The sequence below is a fragment of the Lissotriton vulgaris genome, chromosome 5, assembly GCF_964263255.1.
Source record: "Lissotriton vulgaris chromosome 5, aLisVul1.2, whole genome shotgun sequence".
NCBI classification, from domain to species: domain Eukaryota; kingdom Metazoa; phylum Chordata; class Amphibia; order Caudata; family Salamandridae; genus Lissotriton; species Lissotriton vulgaris.
The window spans coordinates 887,497,461-887,521,464 of record NC_141693.1 but is presented as its reverse complement, the minus strand read 5'-3'; the positions used below and the strand labels follow the sequence as shown (position 1 = coordinate 887,521,464).

The window sequence follows — 24,004 nt, the reverse complement described above, 5'->3', positions numbered from 1 at the left end:
GAAGGTGTGGGCAGGAGGGTACGTTTATGCACATCCTGTGGGAGTGTGATCCCATTCAGAGATTTTGGCAAGCTATACATCGGACCTTTAGGGTGGTCCTGCATAAAAGCATACACCCCAAAGCGAAACACTGCCTCCTTAGCATATGGGAGCCAACGGACCTTAACACCTTTGAGAAAACTTGGGTAACCCTGGGTCAAGCAGTAGCAAAACAAGCCATTGCACAGCACTGAGGGTCTGACATCCCACCTACACTATCAAAATGGAAACAGAACCTGGACTGGTGCAGGTTTCGGGAAAAAACAGTATACATTGCCCGGGGGTGTCCCAAAAAGTGCCCTCCATTTGGAGCGCCTGGAATACTTACAGAGGTGGGATATGAGAGGCACCTGTGCTACCAACAGATGACGCTGATCTGTCTTCGTAAGTCCAAGCATGAAAAAAAAATTGTGATGTAATACTGCAATTAGCGATGCGTATCGTAGAGGATTGAAATGATGTATTTTCTATTGCAATGCCGCTGTCTCATTGTACTTGTATAATCAATAAAAAGAATACATTAAAAAAGCCTGCAGCTTATCCAAAGCTTGGTAGTCAGGTTGATGAAATTGCTCAGACACTCCTCAGCAAAAAGTGCTCTGGCCTCTGCACTGACTGCCAATATAGGAGAGGATTCATTTCAAGGCGCTATACCTGGCTCAAAGAGGAATAAACCAGAAAAGGCCCTTTTAATTAGGGACCCCTTCGTACCACACACTTCTTGGAGGACCTTAAGATCCTTTAATGCTCAACTACTAAAGGCCCCACGAATCCAAAGGACTAGATGAGGTTGCAGATCTTTTTCGTATTGTACCCTGAATCTTTATAACTCAATGCCGGCTGACCAGTGAAATGAAACGAATGAGGCCCTTTTTAGGAAGATGCTTAAAACATGGCTATATCCACATTAGCCTCTAGGCTTGGTTAAGTCCACTAGAGCATCCTGTGACTCACTCAGCACTGGGAAGCCTTCGCTTAGCTATGCGCTTTACAAATCAGTATAGTACTTATTTGCCCCGGGTTTGCGAACACCTGCAGAAGAACAACATTTATCTAATTAAAAGAGAGAAGCGCTCACGTCCGGCCCCTCAAAGGGTTGTAGGTGACTTGCTGTGTACATTATGAGTCTTCTTCTTCTAAATAATAATAAAAAAGATTTCAACCAAAAGAGAGAAGCGTCCATGGGTGGCTGGAATTGAGTATTTCAGTCACAATGTGTGACGAACAAAGTTTGATTTAAGGAGTGACCATAAACCGCTGACTAAGGGTTTTACCATGACTGGCCTACTTTGTGCTTCATCCAGAATACGTGGCTTTTCACTGAGGCTACAAGATTATAACTATAAAGTGTGCTATGTACCAGGGGTGAAAAACAAAGTATTAGTTTGCTTGAGTAGGTTACCTCTAGCGGTGATGGAGCATCCTAGGGATGAATGGGAAGAATGCCAAGTGGGGTGATTGGAGAGTAACAATGTACTGGCGATCTGCAAAATTGAAAGGAAAGCTTATAATAATGACATTCTTCTCAGGACTAGTTAGAGGGGGTCCACTTAAATAATAGTTGGAGGAGCAGAGAGCTCAGTTAGACCAAGATATAGAAATAGAAGAGTAGAGGAAAGCAGTGAAATAAAGTAAGAAAGGGAAAGCCGCTGGACCGGATGGCTTCCATAATGAGTTTTAACTTGTTCTACGGAGATGGGATTTCCCCTTTTTGACTCTAGTATTTGGCAACATTTTTGGGGTGAACTATCACTTTGACCGTCATGGGGAGAAGCGGTGGTCAGCTTAATTCTAAAGCCAAGAAAAAAAAAATTGTGTGAATCATATAGACCCATTTCACTTTCAAATAACGGCCACAAGCAGATTAGTAATATAATGGCCAAAAGATTGTTTGGTAGCAGGGACTTTAATTCACAAGAATCAAAGGTTTATGAAGGGCAGATTTCTCCACAAGCTCACATAAGTTAATTGGTGCTATTGCTCTTGCAACTACCTTTGAGGTGCCCCTAGCCCTCGTCACCTAAGATGCAACAAAAACGTTTCACAGAGCTGGGCCTATTTGAATGCCATTCTAAAAATGAACAACATAGGGGAGAAATTTAGAAGGGTGATCCAAAGAATATATTGCATATCATCAGCCAAAATTCTGATTAATGGTGGTACGACAGCAGATTTTAAGATCTTGAGGGGGATGAGACAGGGCTGCCCCCTTTCCCCTCTGTTTTAATTTATATATTGAGCCACTGGAGAGTAGTCAAAAAGCCAATATTGGGGCAGGATTGGATTTCTTTGAGAGAGCATTGCAGAGGGAAGATGTGCCTAGGAGAATAATCAGAGACAATGGATCACAATTTAGGTAAGAACAGGTAGAGGAGTTCTTGGAGTAATGGAGTTGTGTATAACACCATGCTCCTCTATCACCTGAGTGGGTGGGAATGGTGCAGTTGAAGAATTTAATAGTATGTTAAACAAATTCTTAGAATTTGCCAGTTCTAATGGAAGGAGCTGAGACAGAGTGGTGGTGAAGATAGTGTAGACATATCAGACTACACCGGGTGCGCGCCGAGTATAGCCTTTTCATCATTATAAGATATAAAAGCACCATTCACAAAAGATAACGTAGGTGGAGGTCTGAGGCTAGGAGTGTAAAATGGTCTCCTGAGGTGGTAAGAGAAGGGTTGCAAAAGTCTGAAATGTTGTAAAAGGAACACCATGATAATCAGATTGGCATTAAGAAAGTTGAACAGAGAGAGTAAGAATGGGTTACAGTTAAGACAGTTAAAGTGAGGAAAGGAATGTTTGCTTTCATGGAACCTCTTAAGGTATTCAAGGTACAGACTATTTCGACCAAACTGAGTGACGAAAAGCTGTGGAACATGAGGCGCATATCTAGATACAGGTACCCGAATGACTCTGCAGACAAAAAAATGCACAAAGATGCAGACAACTGGGGATGGGAAGTTTCAGGTGCTTGGAAAATGGGTTGTTCCAAGAAGCAGGGTGTCTCAATCAAGGTGAATCTGTTCTGCCACTTGAGAGGGTGGTGCTGGGCTGGATTCCAGCCATGTTGCTGTCAGAGGATAACAAGATATTAAGGTAAGAACATCATACCCTGGAAGCTTAAAGAGGAAGGGTTGGACAACCCATCATCAAATCCAGAAGCTTGAAATACTTTTTTTTTTAATTAGTGGAACTTTTGTTTCCTGTTTGCAATACACATTTGAACTCTTATTTATTGTGTGTGTAATTGGATAGCAGGCAATTCCTTTCTTTTTTCTTCTGTGAAAAAGGATGTGTGCAGTGGTGTTTACATTCTTTGAGGTGTCTTGTTTTAATTTTTCCATGTAGATGACCTTCTTATAGAATGTCGTGGGGGTGGAAGTTCAGTTAGAATAGTGGTGCGGAGCTGTTAAGGCCTTGCACCTTTAGGACTGCAATAAGCTCTAGTCTAACTGAGTTTGTGATGCTTAAACAGTTCTTCTGGACCCACTGAGACAATGTTTTCCCTGTATTTCTTTCATTTTCAGTCTGCTTTATAGGGGAAACATGGGCTAAGAATGCTATTTGCCAGGGGAGAAGTAGGGCTCAGAAATTACTAGGCTGTTGCCTTGTGAGTCAGTGTTTAAATTCAGAGGCAGGCAGGCTTAGGGAGGTTAAGCTCTGTGCAGGTAGGAGGAGCAATTAAAACTTTTGAGCAAAGTAGAGAAAACTTCACAGTTGACTTACAAAGGGGGACGGAGGAGGAAGGTGATGGAACAAACCCACAACATTCTCTATGTTCATGAAAAGCTCCTGTACAAGGATTTTCAAAGATACAGATAAAATTATGGTTTGCCCTTTTTTGCTCCCCTCACCTACCAGTAAGTTTTTGTTTTAGGGCACTTGTTGCACCCTGCCAGTTTTGTGTGGCAGCAGTGTAAAACAGCTGAATTAGGCACTGGTCCTGCTGGTGTAGGCCTCATAATCAGTGTGTAGTAGATATAAGATTGTAAATGTATTAATGTGTGGAACACATAGCCACAACACCTTCTTACCTTGTACCTGAAAAAGTGGACCTCTCACTGATAATGCGATTAACGGCCCACCCATTAGAAATCTGAATTCCTTCCAGTGAACCTACCAAATAGGGAGATGAAATCAGAGTAGACATGCCCAGTGGCTGGATCAGCATCATTCCAAGAGCAGACTAGGATGATTTATTTAATGTGAAGAGAGCTAGCACAGGACCAAGTCAAACCTTTGACTTACGAGACACTGGAACAAGTTTAAGGACTATGAATCCAAAATCATTTTGGAGCAAGAGCAGGTCTGGGCAGCTCTTTGGAAAGCTTAGCTGGGACGATGAAAGAATCTTCACCTCAAATTGAGACAACATGCTCAAAAAGAGTGTTTTATAGTAAAATGATAACTTCCCCCTTCTCCCTATTACTTCACAATTGGTAGAGGCAGAGATTCCCACGTCCTCCGCTATGGAACACTATCTGCATCAAAGTGTGATAGAAATGGGATATATTCACTTTCTAACTCTAACCGCAAGCATGGCTGCCTACCCTACTGAAGCAATTCACCACCTTGCTCATTACCACAACGTGGCCACCAGAAATTGGCCTTGCAAGGTAGACATTTAAACTCTTTTTGCCAAAAAGTGACTGCAGATCAATCTTTTAATGCTCAAAGAAACAACTTCAAAAAATGCAAAAGAGTGGAAGAAGGAAACTACTTGTGAAAGGGGGCAACAGTGGAACTACTTCCTAAGTATCTTGAGTACAAGAGTGAATATTTAGGTCTAAACGTACCAGACACCACGGCTGTCTGGTTTGTTCATTACTTCTTGTGGGCATTCTGAAAGTCACCCCTGGGAAGGCATTGAGTTTGTGGTTAGGAACTCACATTTGCTCACTTTTTATTTACAGGGTTCATTTGTTTTAGGCAGCGCAGCTTGAATTAGTCCGTCCGGTAGAACACTGACTTAAGTGTAGCCTTCCAAGTTATCGTTTCGGTAAACAGGCCTTTAAATCTTGTTCTTATCTTGTAATATTTGCCCTACATTCAAAGACAAAGGTAAATATCAGGTTCTGTCCTCCGAGGGAGCTTGGTGTTCACTTTTCTTTCTCTGACTTCAAAGTGAGAGAAGCTTTGTGAAGCAAATGGCTTTTTTTCTAGCACACAACAAAAAACAACTTTGCTGATATTTCAGAATAAATCGGAATAAGGAAAGTACAAATTAATTTTATTTTTGTAATTCTGCAGTGTGGTGAAAAGAAGTTTTGAATACTATCAAAACACATTAGGTGATGACATTTCCACACATTATTGTTTGTGCAGAGTAAAACTGTGCCTGTGCAAATGTAATGGTCACTTCAATTGAAAATGTGCTGTCTGTTATGGCAGTGTCCTGCCACACCATGCATACTCCACACAATGCCACGTCGCTCTACAACACTCAACTCCACTCTATGCAATGCCACTCCATTCTATGACACTCCAAGTCACGCCATGCTCCTCCGCTCTAAGATACACTATTCTATGCCCCTCTACTCCACTTACCACACTCCAATCTACTCCACTGCATTTCACCCCAATCTATCCTACTCCATTCCAATTTACACCATGTCAATATACCCCATTCTACTCAATCTACACCACCCCAATCCAGTCTATTCCACCACACTATACCTCACCCCACTCCAATCTACCCAGTTCACTCCAATCCACCCCAGTCCACTCCAATCTACCAGACACCTCTCTAACCTTCCCGACTTCAGTCCAATCTAACCTACTCCAATCTACTCAACTTCAATCTACCCCAACTCACTCCAATCTACCCTAATCAAGACCACTCTACCACAATCTACCCGACTGCACTCCAATCTACCACAATCAAGACCTTTCCAATCTACCAGAGTCCACTCCAATTTACACCACTCCAATCTACCCCAAACTACACCACTTCACTCCACTCCACCCCAAACTACACCACTCCACTCTACCCCAATCAAGACCACTCCAATCAACCCCAATTTCCCCGACTCCATCCCAATCTACCCCAATAAAGACCAATCCAATCCACCAGACTCCACCCCGAATCTACCAGACTCCACCCCGAATCTACCAGACTCCACCCCGAATCTACCAGACTCCACCCCGAATCTACCAGACTCCACCCCGAATCTACCAGACTCCACCCCGAATCTACCAGACTCCACCCCGAATCTACCAGACTCCACCCCGAATCTACCAGACTCCACCCCGAATCTACCAGACTCCACCCCGAATCTACCAGACTCCACCCCGAATCTACCAGACCCCCCCCCCAATCTACCAGACTCCCCCCCAATCTACCAGACTCCCCCCCCCAATCTACCAGACCCCCCCCCCAATCTACCAGACTCCCCCCCAATCTACCAGACTCCCCCCCCAATCTACCAGACTCCCCCCCCAATCTACCAGACTCCCCCCCCAATCTACCAGACTCCACACTTCAGAATTATACAAACAATGTGCTTCATTTTTTCTTTCCCAATGCTGAATGTGTACATTTCATTTACAGCTATTGAAATGTTGCTGTAAAAATTTACTTCCTATAAACCTTCACTTTCACACTCACTGTACACAAGCATGATGGTCACATAATTCACTTAACTTTTTTTTCCTCTGACTGCAAAGCAATAGCAGTCTGTAAACACCAATCCTCATGTTACAAAAATAAGCAGCAATTTGGACCTTTGTCTTTGAAGAGAAGTAAATGTAACACGATAAATAGAGAATTTAAATGCATTTTTATTTATAGCTTGGACTTTTGTGACCCACCATTTATTGGCTTCTGATTGACCCACAACTTGGGAAACACTGTATTAGTCTGTCGATTCTAAAGCCCATGTAGAATAATGGACAAGTACTTATAAGCAATTACTACCTAGTGGTAGGAAAATACAATTTTAAAGGTGTGAATACATTGTTATTTACCTTTTAACAGTGTAACAATTACAAATATGACTGATGTTCACCCCAAAACATTTTTACAAATGTATTCAGAAACACCCTCACACAACGCTCAATGGTGCAAGTCAAAAACTTGAACAAGCTTGAAAATATTTTTTAAACTTCCACCCATTACATACAGACTCACTCTATTGATGTTAACTTTGTTGCTCAATTACAAATGATTTCTATTGGAGTAGAACAAGCTACAGAGAATATTCTATTTCTCACCTGCAGTGAATGCAACTCCCACAGAGCAGTATTCTGTGCATTACAAAATTCGGGTTCATCCATTTCGGGTAGGTAAAGCCCACTTCCCTGTGACTCATTGTCAAGGAGCATGTCTGCCCTGGGAAATGTCTAGGGAAACAAAAAAACAACTATGCAGTAAAATAATACAGGGCAATGTCCTTCGTCCTAGTTGTTTTGGCATTGTAGAGTATTATTTAGTTTATTAAAATGGTGCCAATCAAAACCCAACATAAAATATCAGAATGAACAGTTGTGTTGTTCTTGGTACTTACGTGTAACAGTGTCCTATTTGTTGATAAGATACCAATGCTGGAGTTGGGCAGGACATGAAGAGACAGTGTCGAAAGGCGCTTAATGAAAGCCAGTGCTCTTTGCTGAGAGACCTGCTTTCGACGTTTGGTCAGCATGACATCAAGGCAATGGAGCACTATCAGAACATCATCATTTGTAGAGCCTGCAAAACAAATATGTTGGAATTTAATTATATGAATGTGCTATAGCAGAGCTTCAAAAAGAAAATATATGCAAGCATTAACAACAGATGGAGAAATCAATGAAGTAGTAAAGTAGCAATACAGAAAGAAAGAAGAGTGATCTTGGTGGATGGAGCCTAGCTCATGGGTTCAAGACTACCTTGTGAAGTCAGCAATTCTATTAGAGCTGAGTTGAGGAAGTGAGCTTATGCCAGGCTGTCCCTAGTTATAAACTAATATGGTATCTAACAGCAGTGACCCCAAAACGCACCAAGTGCTTGACAGCTTCCCTGGTCATGAATTTAAGTGCCATTGTTGTGTCTGGCTCCCACTGTCGCACCTTTTACTCAAGTGTTATGAATAGCTCGAGGTTTTGGGACTACTGATCTGCTCCACAGGCATGGGGTAAAAGCTTCCCTACAATATCAGGGAACTGCTTTCTCGCTGCCAACAAAATCTCTTCGACCTCTAGTTTAGATCCTAGTTCTCTCCAAGGGGAACAAAAATCTGTTTTTATGAGTTCTGAAGCAGCTCCTACGGAAAGGGATCGCAAAAGAACAGAAATGCAGCATGGTGTCTACCCACTGCTTTTTCAACACACGTTAGAAAGAATTCCAAATACACAGTATAGCACAAGTTACTACTTATGTAACGATATATCTGTAAGAGACATTAGTTAGTGATAGTTTCCTTACCTTAGAATATCCCCAGGCGTCAGACTGGATCCAGAAATTTTTGCGTAGCTGTACCCTTGCACGTCGGTAGGCGTCGTCTGTGGCTCCGCGTCCGTCGTCGGCGCAGGGGCGTAACACAGGCCCCCGCAGCCCACGCGGTGCAGGGGGCCCCAAGCTCCAAGAGGCCCCCTCGGCCCTGCAGTCTATCCAGAGAGCTCATGATTGAGCCCGGAGGGGGGCCCCTCTACGTACTGTGCAGGGGGGCCCCTTCAGTTTTTGTTACGCCAGTGCGTGGGCGCCGTGATGATGTCGTCTGAGTACTTAGACGCCGCCTCTGCGTGCTGACGTCAGTTCTTAGACACAGCTTTTTCGCGCCAGAAACGCACAGCCATGCTAAAAACCAACACTGGTTGCCATTGAAACTAGGGCCCTGAAAGGGGATGACCTTAACCCTAGTTAGATCTATACGATCTACTCACTGAAACACATTGGGACCTGGCATTTCTAACCGAAACATGGCTGGATGAGGAATCCACGCCTGACGCCCTAGAGGCACTCCCAGAGGGATATACAATATACAGACAGGACAGACAGGACAGACCCATAGGCAGAGGAGGGGGCATTGCAATAGTTGCACAGGAAAGTCTACTCTGCCAGCTCAATCATGTGCCTATCTTGGACAGCGAGGCAGGGAGCTTCACGATAAAAGTGAATAACAACTATAAACTGGAAGGAATGTTAATCTACAGACCCCCCGGCCCCTCAGCTAGGTTCGAGGAGAGTCTGGTTGAATGCATTATAGAGACCTCGATATGCAAAAATAATTACATGGTACTTGGTGACCTTAACCTTCATTTCAATGACCCGTCCGACAACGCTAGTAAAAACCTCTGCCAAGCATTAGAAGCTTTACAATTAAATCAAATTGTAAGCGGGCCTACCCACCAGTTAGGGAACTTACTAGATCCCATATTTGTTAACTGGGGGGAAGTAGAAGCGAAGACTCCCATCCCTATCCCCTGGTCGGATCATCACCTGGTACCGTTTACCATTCAAATTCCTGAAGGCAGAGCCCGACATCCGACTGCACTGTACCATCTAAGGCGAAAATGGGCCTCCTTCTCTCAGTCTAAGTTCTGTGAGGAACTAACAAAAGGAGGCGATCCAGGGGGGGATGATGCAGACACGGCTAACTCCAATCTCTGCAAACGCATTAACAATGCACTAGATCTTACTGCCCCGCTATCCAAAACTAAACCTAGTGATCGTGCTCAAAAAACCGCACCCTGGTTCAGTACTGAACTGCGAAATGCTAAAACCTTATTGAAGAGAGCAGAAAGGCAATGGCGCCGGGCTTTCTCTAAAGATACTAGAGAGGTCTACCTGTCAGAGAGGCGAGTCTACCACGGACTGATTAGAAAGGCGAAAACCACACACTATGAGACTAAGATCAACGAAGCTGGTAACTCTACGAAGGAGCTATTTTTGCTTTACAAAACTCTCTCTAGTGGAAAAGCCGTCACTGTCCCTGATGACTGTTCGCCTGAGTCTTGCGACAGAATCGCAGATTTCTTTGCCGAGAAAATATCAAGAATTTACTCGGCTTTCCCAACTCAACCCACGAATGGGATAGAGTTTGTGGAAAAACCCAGGGATAGGGGAAACTCACCCACCCTTACCAACTTTGTTACCCCACCCACAGAAACTCTCCTAAAAATCTGCAGATCTGTAAAATCAGGTTCCCCACGGGATCCTACCACGCCCAAACGCCTAAAAGACAGCCTGGGGGCCCTGGAGCCCTACATTAGGCATCTATTGGAGGTGTCTTTTATGACAAAGACTGTGCCTAAAGAATGGAAAAAAGCGGTGGTCCTTCCTCTCAGAAAAAAACCTACCATCAGCTTTGATAAATTAGACAATTTGCGGCCCATCTCTCTGTTACCATATCTGGCCAAGGTAGCAGAAAAAACGGTCAATCTCCAACTAATGGATTTCATAGACAAAGCTGCCTTACTCCACGACACACAATTTGGCTTCCGCCCCCGCCACTCTACGGAATCGGCACTATTGACGGCTGTGGAATCCCTACGGTAGGGGGTGGATGAAGGTCATACTATGGCCCTTATCCTATTGGACCTGAGTGCGGCATTCGACACTGTAGCTCATTCCACCTTGCTACAGTGTCTGAATGATGGAGGTATAACTGGAGCCGCACTCCAATGGATCCAATCCTTCCTAACGGGGAGAAGTTTCCAGGTCCGTCAAGGGGCCTACTATTCCCGAGACATAGAATTGGGTCAGGGTGTTCCTCAGGGCTCGTCCCTGAGCCCAACTCTTTTCAATCTCTATGTCTCCCCAGTGGCTCCAATTGTGGTGGGACACGGACTACAAATTGTTACCTATGCCGACGACACGCAGCTGGTTGTCTCCCTCTCGCGTGCACCCGGTCTTGCCATGGACAGTTTCAGGGCTTGCATGCAAGATCTTGCTACATGGATGTCCACTAATTGCCTGAAATTAAATGGCAACAAGACCGAGGTGCTCGTGGTGGGAGGCAGCCCATCTGTCTGGACGCCGGCATGGTGGCCACCATGCCTAGGCGAGGCCCCCACACCTCGGAAAGAAGTCAGAAATCTCGGGGTCTGGCTAGATACTGACCTGTCCTTCGGACCACAGATTAACAGGGTGACGGGCATTTGCTTCAGCATTCTAAAAACTCTGCGGAAAGTCCTAATCCTCCTTCCTACGGCCGCCCGCAGAACGCTGGTGCATGCCCTAGTCACCTCACGCTTGGACTTTGGCAACCTACTCTATTTGGGAGCTACCTGTAAAGCGATAAATCGACTTCAGGTGCTACAGAATGCTGCAGCTCGCCTCATCTTAAACCTCCCAAAAAGATCGAACTCCAAGGCCGCCCTCCAGTCACTCCATTGGCTGCCAGTGAGGAGCAGAGTTGAATTTAAGTCCCTCTGTACCTGCCACCGTATCCTCGCTAAAAAAGCGCCAGCACCACTCCAGAACCTTATTACAAGGTATGCACCAACTTGTGCACTGCGCTCCTCGCATGGAGGCTTACTTAAGGTCCCTAGGGTGAAAAAGGCCCGTATGGGAGGAAGATCCTTCCGATACCTGGCGGCAAAAAGCTGGAATAATTTACCTCTCAATCTCCGTCTGGACCCCTCCGAATCTAGTTTCCGGAGGAAATTAAAAACTTACCTCTTCTCAAAATAAGTGGGCTCCTCCCCTACTTCTCCTTCAGAGTGCTTCAGTTCAGCGCGGGGACACGCATTCTGCGTAACCAGGCGCTCTAGAAATGCCCCTTAATAATAATAATAATAATAATAGATATCGGTTCGCAGAACGTGGAGGATGGGTGGGTCGGTAAGGAATCTATCACTAACTAATGTCTCTTACAGATATATCGTTACACAAGTAGTAACTTGTGCATCTGAAAGAGATACGTTAGTGATAGATTCCTTAGATACCCCAGCAATACCAACCCCGGTGGTGGGTCTGCGAACCAATAATCACACCAGAAAGTCCTGAAGGACGGAACGGCCAAAGAAGTCATCCCTCCGGACTTGGCTGTCCAGGCAGTAGTGTCTTGCGAACGTGTGCAGCGAGGCCCACGTAGCTGCCTGACATATGTCCTGCAAGGGGACTCCTCGGCCCAGGGCAGTAGTAGTCGCCGTGGCCCGAGTGGAATGGGCCCTCAGCCCAACAGGAGGTTCCTTTTTAGCCAAAGCGTAGCAGGCTTGGATGCAAAACACGATCCACCGAGAGATGGTCTGTTTGTGCACCGCCCGGCCTTTCTTAGCGCCCACGTAACCAACAAAGAGTTGGTCATCCACCCACAATTGGCGTGTGCGATCCAAATAGAATGAAAGCGCACGTTTTGGGTCCCGACGGTGGAGCCGCTCTTCCTCCTTTGAGGGATGCGGAGGCGGAAAGAAGGTGGGCAAAGTAATAGACTGCCCGATGTGGAAGGCTGCGACTACCTTGGGCAGGAAAGAGGGTTTTGTCCGCAACACAACCTTGTCCGGATGGACAGAAAGGAAAGGAGGTTTAGAGGATAGAGCCTGGAGCTCACTCACTCTCCTGGCAGAGGTGATGGCAACCAGGAAAGCAGTCTTCAGAGTAAGAAGGAGGATAGGACAGTTGTGAAGTGGCTCAAAGGGAGCGCACATCAGGAAAGTAAGAACCATGTTCAAGTCCCACTGAGGCATCACGAAGGGAACAGGTGGAAACGTGTGTGTGATGCCTTTCAGGAATCGATTTACAATAGGGGACTTGAACAAAGATGGTTGATCAGGCAGCCTTAGGAAGGCTGAAAGGGCAGAAAGATAGCCCTTGATAGCGCCCAGAGCAGAGTCCTGCTGGGCAAGAGAAAGAAGGAAGGGAAGAACCTCAGAGAGAGGGGCAGAGAGAGGATCCACAGCCTTTGCTGTGCACCATGCCACAAATCTGTTCCACCTGCAGGCGTATACCGACTTTGTGGAGGGACGCCGGGCTGCCAGAATGATGTTACAGACTTCAGGAGGCAAGTCAAATGGCCACAACTGTCGCCACTCAATGTCCAAGCATGGAGGTGGAGACTGGACAGGTTCGGGTGGAGGAACGTCCCCTGCTGCTGCGACAGAAGGTCCTCCTGAAGAGGCAGACAAACCGGGGAATCGAGTGACATACTGAGTAGCCCGGGATACCAGTACCTTTGTGCCCAGTCTGGAGCCACAAGGATGACTTGTGCCCGGTCGCGCTTGATCTTCTTCAGCACTCTGGGCAGAAGTGGTATAGGTGGAAAGGCGTACAACAGACCGCAACTCCACTCGCGACGAAAAGCGTCTCCGAGCGAGGGCCACCTTGGAAATTCCAACGCGCAGAACTGATGACATTGCGCGTTCTCTTCGGTGGTGAATAGATCTAACCAAGGCTCTCCCCACTGCTGAAAGAGGCCTTGCACCGCGTTCGAGTTCATTTGGGATCCATCATGCACCGGCAGCTGAGTTCGTCCGCCCTGGCGTTCAGAGAACCTGCCAGGTGTTGAATCACCAGGGTCACATCCTGATGTTCCAGCCACTGCCAAAGGCGCAGAGCCTCCAGGCAGAGGGTCCACGACCACACCCCGCCCTGTTTGTTGCAGTACCACATGGCGGTGGTGTTGTCCGTGAACATCTGCACTACACTCCCCCGGACAGAGGGGAGGAATGCCTTCAGTGTCAGACGAATCCCCCGCAGGTCCAAAAGGTTGATATGGAGCTGGGAGTGCGCCGGAGACCAGAGGCCTCTAATCTCCGCCTCTCCCATGTGGCCTCCCCAGCCCTGGAGGGACGCGTCAGTCAGAACTACGTGCTCCGGTTGGGGAAGGGAGAGGGATCTGCCGCTGACCCAATCGCGGTCCGTGAGCCACCACTGCAGCTGTCTCGCAGTGCCCTCCGAGATCAGGACATGGTCGGACAGGTTTCCCTGATGCTGGGCCCACTGAAACTTCAGGTCCCACTGCAGAGCCCACATCCGCCAACGAGCATGATGCACCGGAAGGATGCAGGAAGCCATCAGCCCCAGAAGTCGCAGCTTCAACCTGACCGAGACTCGGGATAAAGGCTGAAAGATCCGAATCAGAGCCTGTATATCCCGAACCCTCTGTTCGGGTGGGTAAACCCGAAACTGCGCCGAGTCGCGAACCGCTCCGATGAAAAGGAGCGTCTGAGAGGGGCACAGGTGTGACTTCGGCACATTGATGGAGAACCCCAGCTGGTGCAAGAGGTCTGCCGCCGTCTGGAGGTAGCTGACGACTGTCTGGGGCGAGCCCGCCTTCAACAACCAGTCGTCGAGGTAGGGGAAGACTGAAACTCCTAACCTGCGCAGATGAGCTGCGACCACCACCATCACCTTCGTGAACACCCGTGGGGCGCTGGTAAGGCCGAAGGGGAGCACGGTAAACTGAAAGTGCTCGTGGTCTACCGTGAACCGCAGGTAGCGCCGGTGGGCCGGCAGGACGGGGATGTGGAATTAAGCGTCCAGCAAGTCCAACGCTACCATCCAGTCTCCTGGGTCCAGGGCAGCTAAGACCTGAGCCAGAGTCAGCATCTTGAACTTATCCTTCCGGAGGAAGCCGTTGATGTTCCGTAGGTCCAAGATAGGGCGTAGGCGCCCTTTGCCCTTCTTAGGTACCAGAAAGTAGTGGGAGTAGGAACCACATTCTACTTCTGGCCCAGGAACGCGCTCGATGGCCCCCTTGGCCAAGAGGGCCAAAACTTCCTCCTGTAGAAGTCGCAAATGATCCCCCGATACGCGGTGGTGTTGCGGTGGCATGGCTTGAGGGGTCGTCTCGAAGGGGAGGGAGTAGCCCCTTCGGACGATTTGCAGCACCCACCTGTCCGATGTGACAGTGCCCACCACTGGCGTCACATGGTCCGAAAAGCATGGACTAGGAGGGTTTTGCAGGGGAGGGTGTGGACTGGCCTCGCCATTGTCCCCGACCGCCTCCACAGCGATTTCCACGGCCGCCACCGCGTTGGAGGTTAGTCTGCGGTGCGTGGTTGGCAGCAAGTGTGGGGGCGCCCCTTCCTTGGCCACGAAAGGAGCAAAAGGCACCAGTTTGCTGGCGCGGGGCCAAGAGGCCCAAGGACTTGGCCGTAGCCCTGGAGTCCTTAAAGCGCTCAAGCGCGTGGTCTGCCTTGTCGCCAAAAAGGCGACGGCCATCAAAGGCATGTCCATTAGTGTATTCTGGACATCGGCCGAAAAGTTGGCGGACCTCAACCAGGCGTGGCGACGAATCGCCACCGTCGTTGCCATCACTCTGCCCAGTGAGTCGGTGGTATCCAGCCCACACTGGATAGAATATTGTGCTGCATCCCGGCCTTCCACAAGGGCTTGGCCGAGTTTGGCCCGTACCTCCAACGGACACTCTGGCAGCAATTCCGTGACCGTGTCCCACAGAGAGTGGGTGTAGCGGCCCTAGAGGCATGCTGTGTTGGAAGACCGCAGTCCCAGACTAAGGGATGAGAATACCTTTTTGCCGTATTGCTCATACCTCTTGGATTCCCTGTCCGGCGGAGCCAACGGGAATGCGGTCTGGGAATTCGAAGCCTGGATGACCAGACGCTCGGGGTGGGGTATGTGGACAGGAAACATGGGTCGCCCGGGGCCGGGTGGTGGCGTCTGGCCATGTTCCTATCTACAGGCGAACTCGTAGCGGGGCTGGACCAAGTGCCCAAACGAACGTCGGTCAAGGCCTCAATAAACGGCAGCAGAGGCTCGGCCGAGCTTGACTGCGGTTTAAGGACCTCAGTGAGGAGGTTAGTCCTCACGGCCGCGATGGGGAGCTCAAGGCCCAAGGCCTTGGCCGCCCTCAACACCACACTGTAGGTTTCCCCCTCCTCCGTAGCCACGGTAAGAGGCGAGACAAAGCCAGTGTCTGGTGACTGGCATCCCCAAGCCACCTGTCCAGTCCGCTTGAGACTGACACTCTCGTGTCAGAGGGTCCTCAGACCCCTCCCAATACTCCTCATCACCCATCCCCTGATAATCAGGGTTGTCAAACGATGGGGCCGGTTCATAGAAGGTAAACTCCCCAAGCGGCGTCAAAAGCGACGCCCAGCGGCGCCGTTCCGACTCCGAAACCGAGCGAGGGAGGCATCGGGGACGGCGCCGCCCGAGAACAGCACCAGAGGTGACACCTGAGGGACCGGCGCCGGTGAGGTCGTTAGGTCAACCGGCGACGACCAGGATCCCGAAGCGGATCCAGTGGGGCCCTGCAGCGCCGGGCCCGAAGGCGCCGCAGGGCCCCACTGGATCACCCGAAGCACCCGACGGCATCAGGGCCGAAGCCCCCGACCCGCTAGGGGCCCCAGACAGGTCCGCTGTGCCCGAAGGCGCCGCGGAGCCCGTCGGGGAAGAGAGGGACCTCATGGCCATGAGGAAGCGCTCGATCTCCCCCGGCGTCGCGTTCTGCCCAGGGACCGGAGGGTGTGGAGCAGGCCGCAACGCCCACGACTCTGACGGAGCCGCGTGGGCGGTGTTACCCGAACCCCCGGCCGCATTGCGCGAGCATCGGGGGGAGTCAGAAAAGAGATGACGTCTCTTCGACTTCTTGTGCTTACCTGACGATGACTTCGACCCGGAGGAGTGATGTCGACTCTCGGAGCTGTGATGGCTCCTACCCCACGACCTGTCCCTCGACCTCCGGTGGGACCGGACTGCTGGAGTTCGAGTCGCTTGCGGGACCGCTTCCGCCTAGCTTTCAAAGTCAGGTCTTGTCGTCGTGGTCAACGCCGAGACAGTGGAGACACCGACGGTGAGGGTCGGTGACCGACATGAGTCGGTCGCAATCCTCACAAGGCTTGAAACCTGGCATCCCTATCGGCACCGAAGACTCAAGAAAATTGATCAAAAGGGATCAAAAAGTCTAGTCAAAAAGTGACTAAAGTACTGCTTTTTCCAGATCTGCGCTTGCTGGGGCGGAAAAAAGAACTGACGTCAGCACGCGGAGGCGGCGTCTAAGTACTCCGACGACGTCATCACGGCGCCCACGACGCCGACGACGGACGCGGAGCCGCAGACGTGCAAGGGTGCTGCTACGCAAAAATTTCCGGATCCAGTCTGACGCCTGGGGATATTCTAAGGTAAGGAATCTATCACTAACGTGTCTCTTTCAGATACCTACTTCGGTTTCAGAAAATACTCTCTGCCTGTATGGCCCTAAGGTCAACCTATAAGAAGATAGACAGAGGTCTAGCAGTAACCAGCAGCTGTAACAACTGAAATAAAGGTTGCGGAAGAACATTTAAAGGGAGCTCAGTTACGCTGCAGCTGGATTGGTGTGGTTGCTGGAACTTGAGGGAGACAAAGCTTGATTTCCTCTTGCATATGCATCGTTTTCTTACACCTTCTTCTAGAATATCCTCGCAAATGTCTACCAAAGCTCTGGTATTATATATTTTAATTCATGCACGCCTACCACCGAGCCATTTACAAGGATGTTTACATTAGATTCAAAGTACAGGAACACATTGCATTTAGAAGAAGGAATATGGGAGACATTTTTCATATGGAAAACTGTGAAAAAGAAAAATGTGAATAACTTGCTGTTACTGAAAACAGAAATGTACTAATGACAATATAATGCTTAATGGAGAGCCAAGTTTCTCAAGTACATGAGATAGAGACTTTGTACAAAACGGATGCACTATATTGATATAGGAGCAACCAAGAACGTTATGTTCACACTTGAAGGGTAAATTACCTAGATCAGTAGCAACAGAGTTTCCCAATATACTCTAAATAGTATTTCAAGGCATCAGAAAAAAGGAAAATACAACCTTTTGTTGTTTTGATATATAATCTCTACAAGGTCTATGATAAAGCAATACAAATTCCCAAGTCAAAAAAGGCTGCACTATCTATATAATAATATCTGAATTCTATTGAAGCGATTAGTAAGAATGCTAATTCTACAAGGTAAGAGTGGCCGAAAAGCAATGTGCTTAATGTCAGTTTCCTAATAAAGAAGAAGATAGAATGGAAGAGTATTACCTTCTCTTCTCCTAGATCATTAATTTATGAAATCTCTTTGGTACTGGGGTATTGAGGGCACAGCCCTTGGGATATACCAGTACTAAGGGTTCGGTACCAACACTCTTAATAAAAACAAGACTGAACTTCCACTGATCGTGATTAAGTCAAAATCTAGTAAGTACATTTAGGAGATGCAGCTAAAAGCTCATTGAGCAGAAAACAGATCTGATCTTTATGTAGAAATGCTAATTTCTCAGAGCCTTTCTGCCGTAACATATAATCGCTCTTAAAGTAAAGAAAAGGTGCAGCATAACAAAATTAGACATCCTTGCAGATTAACACTTTCCCTCTATAAGTTTCTAACGCATGCTCAAGAGGAGAAATATTTATGTTGGTAGAGAGAGGTGCTTGAAATACAGTTGTCTCCTCTACGACAAGCACTGAGGTACTGCTGATCAAAGTACACACTTCCAATATCAAGTACCTTTAGTCAATGTCTCATTTGTGCCCCTTCTTTTCTTGGAATTCAAGTACATCTAATTTGCTTGTGTGCTCATTTGCTTTGCAAATAAATATTAACTTTAGGTTTCGATGAACCTATGCTGTTAAATAATCATAGCTTGTTTTGCAGTGTGCATTAGATACATATTCTCACATCTTCGAAGAAGTAATATTTGCTCAGGTGCATGTGGAGGGGAGGGTCTGACAAGTATGTCTGCTCTAGTACTACTCAATTGGTAAGAGACTTTTGACAGCTAAATCTGTCTGCTCATGATTTACAGTTGTAACAAAGAGTAGCTCACTCAATGCCACGCAATGTAGCAAACGTTCCTAGAGAAGAAGTGTGAGAAAGTTGCCATCTTTCTTGCATTGGTATGCCCCCACTTTTTGCTACATTGCTGATGTGCTTTGACTGAGTGTGCCCTGGGCTCCTGCCAATCAGGTGCCCAGGGCCTGTGTTCCTTCCCTAAAAACTGTATTGAAGCTGAAACCCAATTGGCACATCTGGCCACATGTCAGCCCCTGGTAAATGGTACCCTAGGTACCCAGGGCATTGTGACCAGAGAAGAACCCTAAGGGCTTCAGCACTTATTGTGCCACCCTTAGGGGCCCTGCACCCTGACACCCACACACTGCCTTTGCAGACTGAGTGGCCGGACGCAGAACTAAACAAAGTCTTGACATGGCACGCATCCCTGTGTGCCATGCCCACACACCCACTGCCCTGGCATACATCAGTCACCCCTCTAGCTGGGCGCCCTATACCAGTGGTGTGGGCACAGGTGCATGAGCCCTGTGCCCCTACAGAACCCAGGGTCATTTCTGGGCAATAAGTGCAGTGATGCCATTAAGAGTATATAGTGCTGGGAGGTTGTCATTACGAACTCCACAGCACCATAATGGCTAAACTGAAGACTTGACAAGTTTGATAACAAACTTCTTAGCACATTAAACCCACACGGATGCCAGTGTGGGATTTAATGTAAAATGCACTACAGAGGGCATCTTAGAGATGCCCCCTGAAACCTAACCTACAATCCACGTCTGGTCTGAGAGGCTGCCTAGGCTGCCACACAGCAGACATGTTGCTTGGCCCCTGGATTGAGAGCACCCGCTCTCCTGGGCCTGCAACAATGCACATCCTGGCCAGGTGCTAGGCCTCCTCCCCCAGGATGGGAAGGGGGAAGCCTCAAAGGCATACCACCTTTGTGAGCTTCTCCAGACCACATGCTGTACTCAGCAACTGGCCCCCACCAGTTCTGACCCCCAATCTGGCAGGAAGACTGGCAGGAAAACCTACGCTAGGAAAGGGGATGTGAAAGCCTGTGCCAACTCCACCCCTCAGGTGGGAGAGGCGAGGTGAAGCACAACTCTGGGCTCTGGCCATCTTGAAGATGGGGAGCCTTGCCCAATTAGAGATAGGCTCCTGCCCCCCTCCCACAGGAGAGGAGCAGGATAGGGGGTGTACTCACCCCAGGTCCTGGACCTATTGGACCCTGCCCGTCCCCTACCTATAACGCCCCTAAATGTAGTATTGGGGGCACCCTGAACCTTCCTTTCTCAGATCCCGATTTCGAAACAAAAAAGAAGACCAAGAAGAAGACCTGCCATGCAGCTGCTAACAAGAGGACGACACCAACTGACTTGGCCCCATCCCTACAGGCCTGTTGATCTTTGAACCTGCTCCTGCTAAATCCCGGCGTCTCGTGCGGACAGCAACCTCAAGAACCCCGGAGGACCGGCCTGCCTTGACCCTCTTAGAGACTGGGACTCCCACAAGCAGTGGCTCTGCTCAAACAGCAATAATTCTGGTGCCAGACAGGAACCGCGAATCCAGCCCACTCTGCACCCGCCGAACCAGGCCTGTGCCCGAGTGGACAAAGATCCTGAGGACGTCCCCTCAGCGATTCTAACCAGGAATACAGTGCCCAAGGACCCGCATTGATGCCCCAGACGACGCCTGCAGCCTCAGAACCAGACCCCTCCAACCGCGACCAGCAGAGGGTAAGATTTCCCGACGTCCAAAGACACCCGCCGCCCCCAGGCCTCATGTGCCCAACTACGAGCTGCCTACTTACCCTCCAACAGCCCAACTTACCCCTCGAAGTGTTGGTCGCTCCAGAAGATCCTCCGTCCCCGAGCCTGCAGCCTTTGTTCCATTTTCAAGATCTCCATTGAATAACATTGAGCACCGGACAGCTCAGAAGCACCCTGCACCCAGCCGCCCGAGTGCCCCTGGCAGTGCAATCTTTGATCTATCCTACTGCCCCATTTGCCCTGAGCAAGTGACCAGGAGCCCAGCTCACACAGCCGTGTGGCCTGCTAGCCAGCAGCCACCAACCGAAGGCCCCCTGCCTCTCATTGGATAACATTGAGCCTACCTACCTCTGCACCCGGCTGACCCTGTGCCGCTGAGGGTGTACCAACTGAACCTAACTGACCCTGGGAGTCCCGTGAGTCTATGCCCAGAAGCACAAGTTACTTACCTTTGGTAATGATATATCTGTAAGAAACAGTACCCGTGCGCGTCGGTAGGCGTCGTCTGCGGCTCCACGTCCGTCGTTGGCGTCGTGGTTGCCAGGATGACTTAGTCGGAGAACTTAGACCCTGCCCTTGCGGGCTGACGTCAGTTCATGTACATAGGTTTCCGCGACAGGAATGCAGAGCCATGACAGAGACCAACACGGGTGCCATGAAACTAGGGCCCTGAAAGGGACAACCTTAACCCTAGATATTCGCAGAACGGGGAGGATGGGTGGAGCGGTAAGGAATCTAACACTAACTACTGTTTCTTACAGATATATTGTTACCGAATGTAAGTAACTTGTGCATCTGAAAGAAACAGGTTAGTGTTAGATTCCTTACCTTAGAATAGATACCCCAGCAATACCAACCCCGGTGGTGGGTCTGCGAACCAAGATCACACCATGATGTCCTGGAGAACGGAACGGCCGAAAAAGCCATCTCTACCTGCCTAACAGATGTCCTGCAAGGGGACTCCCCGACCCAGGGCAGTAGTAGCTGCTTTTGGCCCGAGTGGAATGGGCTCTCAGTCCAACAGGGGGCTCCTTTCTAGCCAAGGAGTAACAGACCTTGATGCACAAAACGACCCACCGAGAGATGGTCCGTTTGTGCACCGCCTGTCCCTTCTTCGCGCCCACGTAACCAACAAAGAGCTGGTCGTCCACCCGGAACTGGCGTGTGAGATCACGGTAGAAGGAGAGCGCACGTTTTGGGTCCAGACGGTGGAGCCTCTCTTCCTCTTTCGGGGGATGCGGAGGCGGAAAGAAGGTGGGCAAGGTGATGGACTGCCGACGTGAAAGGCCGTAACCACCTTGGGCAGGAAAGAAGGACGCGTTCTTAAAACAACTTTGTCCGGACGGACAGAAAGGAAAGGAGGCTTAGAAGAAAGAACCTGGAGCTCACTCACTCTCCTGGCAGAGGTGATGGCAACGAGGAATGCAGTCGTAAGAGTCATAAGACGAAGAGGGCAATTGTGAAGTGGCTCGAAAGGAGCGCACATCAGATAGGTTAGAACAAGGTTCAAGTCCCACTGAGGCATCAAGAAAGGAACAGGAGGAAACATGTGTGTGATGCCCTTCAAGAATCTATTTACAACAGTGGACTTGAAAAGAGAAGGCTGATCAGGAAGCCTCAAGAAGGCAGAAATGGAAGAGAGGTAGCCCTTAAGAGTGCCCAGAGCAGAGCCCTGCTGGGCAAGAGAAAGAAGGAAGAGGAGAACCTCTGGAAGGGGGGCAGAGAGAGGATCCACAGACTTTGCTGTGCACCATGCCACAAATGTATTCCACCTGTAGGCGTATACCGATTTTGTGGAGGGACGCCTGGTTGCCAGAATCACACACAGACCTCAGGAGGCAAGTCAAATGGCCTCAACTGCCGCTACTCAATCTCCACTCATGGAGGTGGAGGCTGGACAGGTTCGGGTGGAGGACTGTCCCCTGCTGCTGCTGCAACAGAAGATCCTCCTGAAGAGGCAGACGAATCGGGGTATCGACTGACATGCTGAGTAGCTCGGGATACCAAAACCTTCGTTCCCAGTCCGGAGCCACAAGGATGACTTGGGCCCGGTCACGCCCGATCTTCTTCAGCACTCTGGGCAGAAGTAGTATAGGCGGAAAGGCGTATATCAGACCGCAACTCCACTCACGACGAAAAGAGTCTCCGAGCGAGTGCCGCCTTGGAAATTCCAACGCGCAATACTGATGACATTGCGCATTCTCTTCGGTGGCCAATAGTTCTAACCAAGCTTCTCCCCACTGCTGAAAGAGGCTTGGGCCAAGTCTGAGTTCAGACGCCATTCGTGATCCATCATGTACCGGCGGCTGAGGCGTTCAGGGAACCTGCCAGGTATTGAACCACCAGGGTGATGCCCTGGTGTTCCAGCCATGTCCAGAGGCGCAGAGCCTCCTGACAAAGGGTCCACGATCCCACCCCGCCTTGTTTGTTGCAGTACCACATAGCGGTGGTGTTGTCCGTGAACACCTGCACTAAACTTCCCCGGACAGAGAGAAGGAATGCCTTCAATGCAAGCCGGATCGCACGCAGCTCCAGAAGGTTGATGTGGAGCCGGGACTCCGCCGGAGACCAGAGGTCTCTGATCTCTCTCTCCCCCATGTGGCCCACCCCCATCCCAGGAGGGACGCATCAGTCACCACTACGATCTCCGGTTGGGGTAGGGAGAGAGATCTGCCGCTGACCCAAACGCGGTTCGTGAGCCACCACTGCAACTGTCATGCAGTGCCCTCCGAGATCCGGACGTGGTTGGACACATTGCCTTGATGCTGTGCCCTCTGAAACTTCAGGTCCCACTGCAAAGCCTGCATGCGCCACCTGGCGTGATGCACCAGAAGTTTGCAGGCGGCCATCAGCTCCAGGAGCCGCCGCGTCAATCTGACCGAGACTCGGGATAAAGGCTGGCTGAAAGATCAGAATCACAGCCTGAATATCCTGAACCCGCTGTTCTGGGGGATAAACCCGAAACTGCACTGAGTCCAGAACCGCTCCGATGAAAAGGAGCTTTTGAGAGGGGCACAGGTGTGACTTCGGCACGTTGATGGAAAACCCCAGCGAGTGCAGGAGGTCGGCCGTAGTCTGAAGGTGGGAGACGACTGTCTGGGGTGAGCCCGCCTTCAACAACCAATCGTCGAGATAGGGGAAGACTGAAACCCTTAATCTGCGCAGATGAGCTGCGACCACCGCCATCACTTTCGTGAACACCCGTGGGGCGCTGGTAAGGCCGAAGGGGAGCACGGTAAACTGAAAGTGCTCGTGGCCTACCGTGAACTGCAGGTAACGCCGGTGGGCCGGCAGGACGGGGATGTGGAAATATGCGTCCTGCAAGTCCAATGCTACTATCCAGTCTTCTGGGTTCATGGCAGCTAGGACCTGAGCCAAAGTCAGCCTCTTGAACTTCTCCTTCCGGAGGAAGCCGTTGACGCTCCGTAGGTCCAAGATAGGGCGTAAGCCTCCTTTGCCCTTCTTGGGTACCAGAAAGTAGTGGGAATAGCAACCACGTCCTACTTCTGGCCCAGGAACGTGCTTGATGGC

The 24,004-nt window shown here is 49.4% G+C and overlaps 1 protein-coding gene across 2 annotated transcripts in view; it reads right to left on the bottom strand.

The window, feature by feature from the left end:
* The window catches only part of NOC3L (NOC3 like DNA replication regulator), a 468,680-nt gene that overhangs the window by 98,023 nt on the left and 346,653 nt on the right, over nt 1-24,004 (bottom strand). For both annotated transcript variants that reach the window (XM_086922466.1, XM_086922467.1), the window contains exons 17-18: nt 7,545-7,726; nt 7,252-7,380 (exon numbers count right to left, since the gene is read on the bottom strand). In XM_086922466.1, coding sequence (XP_086778592.1) covers nt 7,252-7,380; nt 7,545-7,726 — 311 coding nt within the window. The remainder of the gene's footprint in view (nt 1-7,251; nt 7,381-7,544; nt 7,727-24,004) is intronic.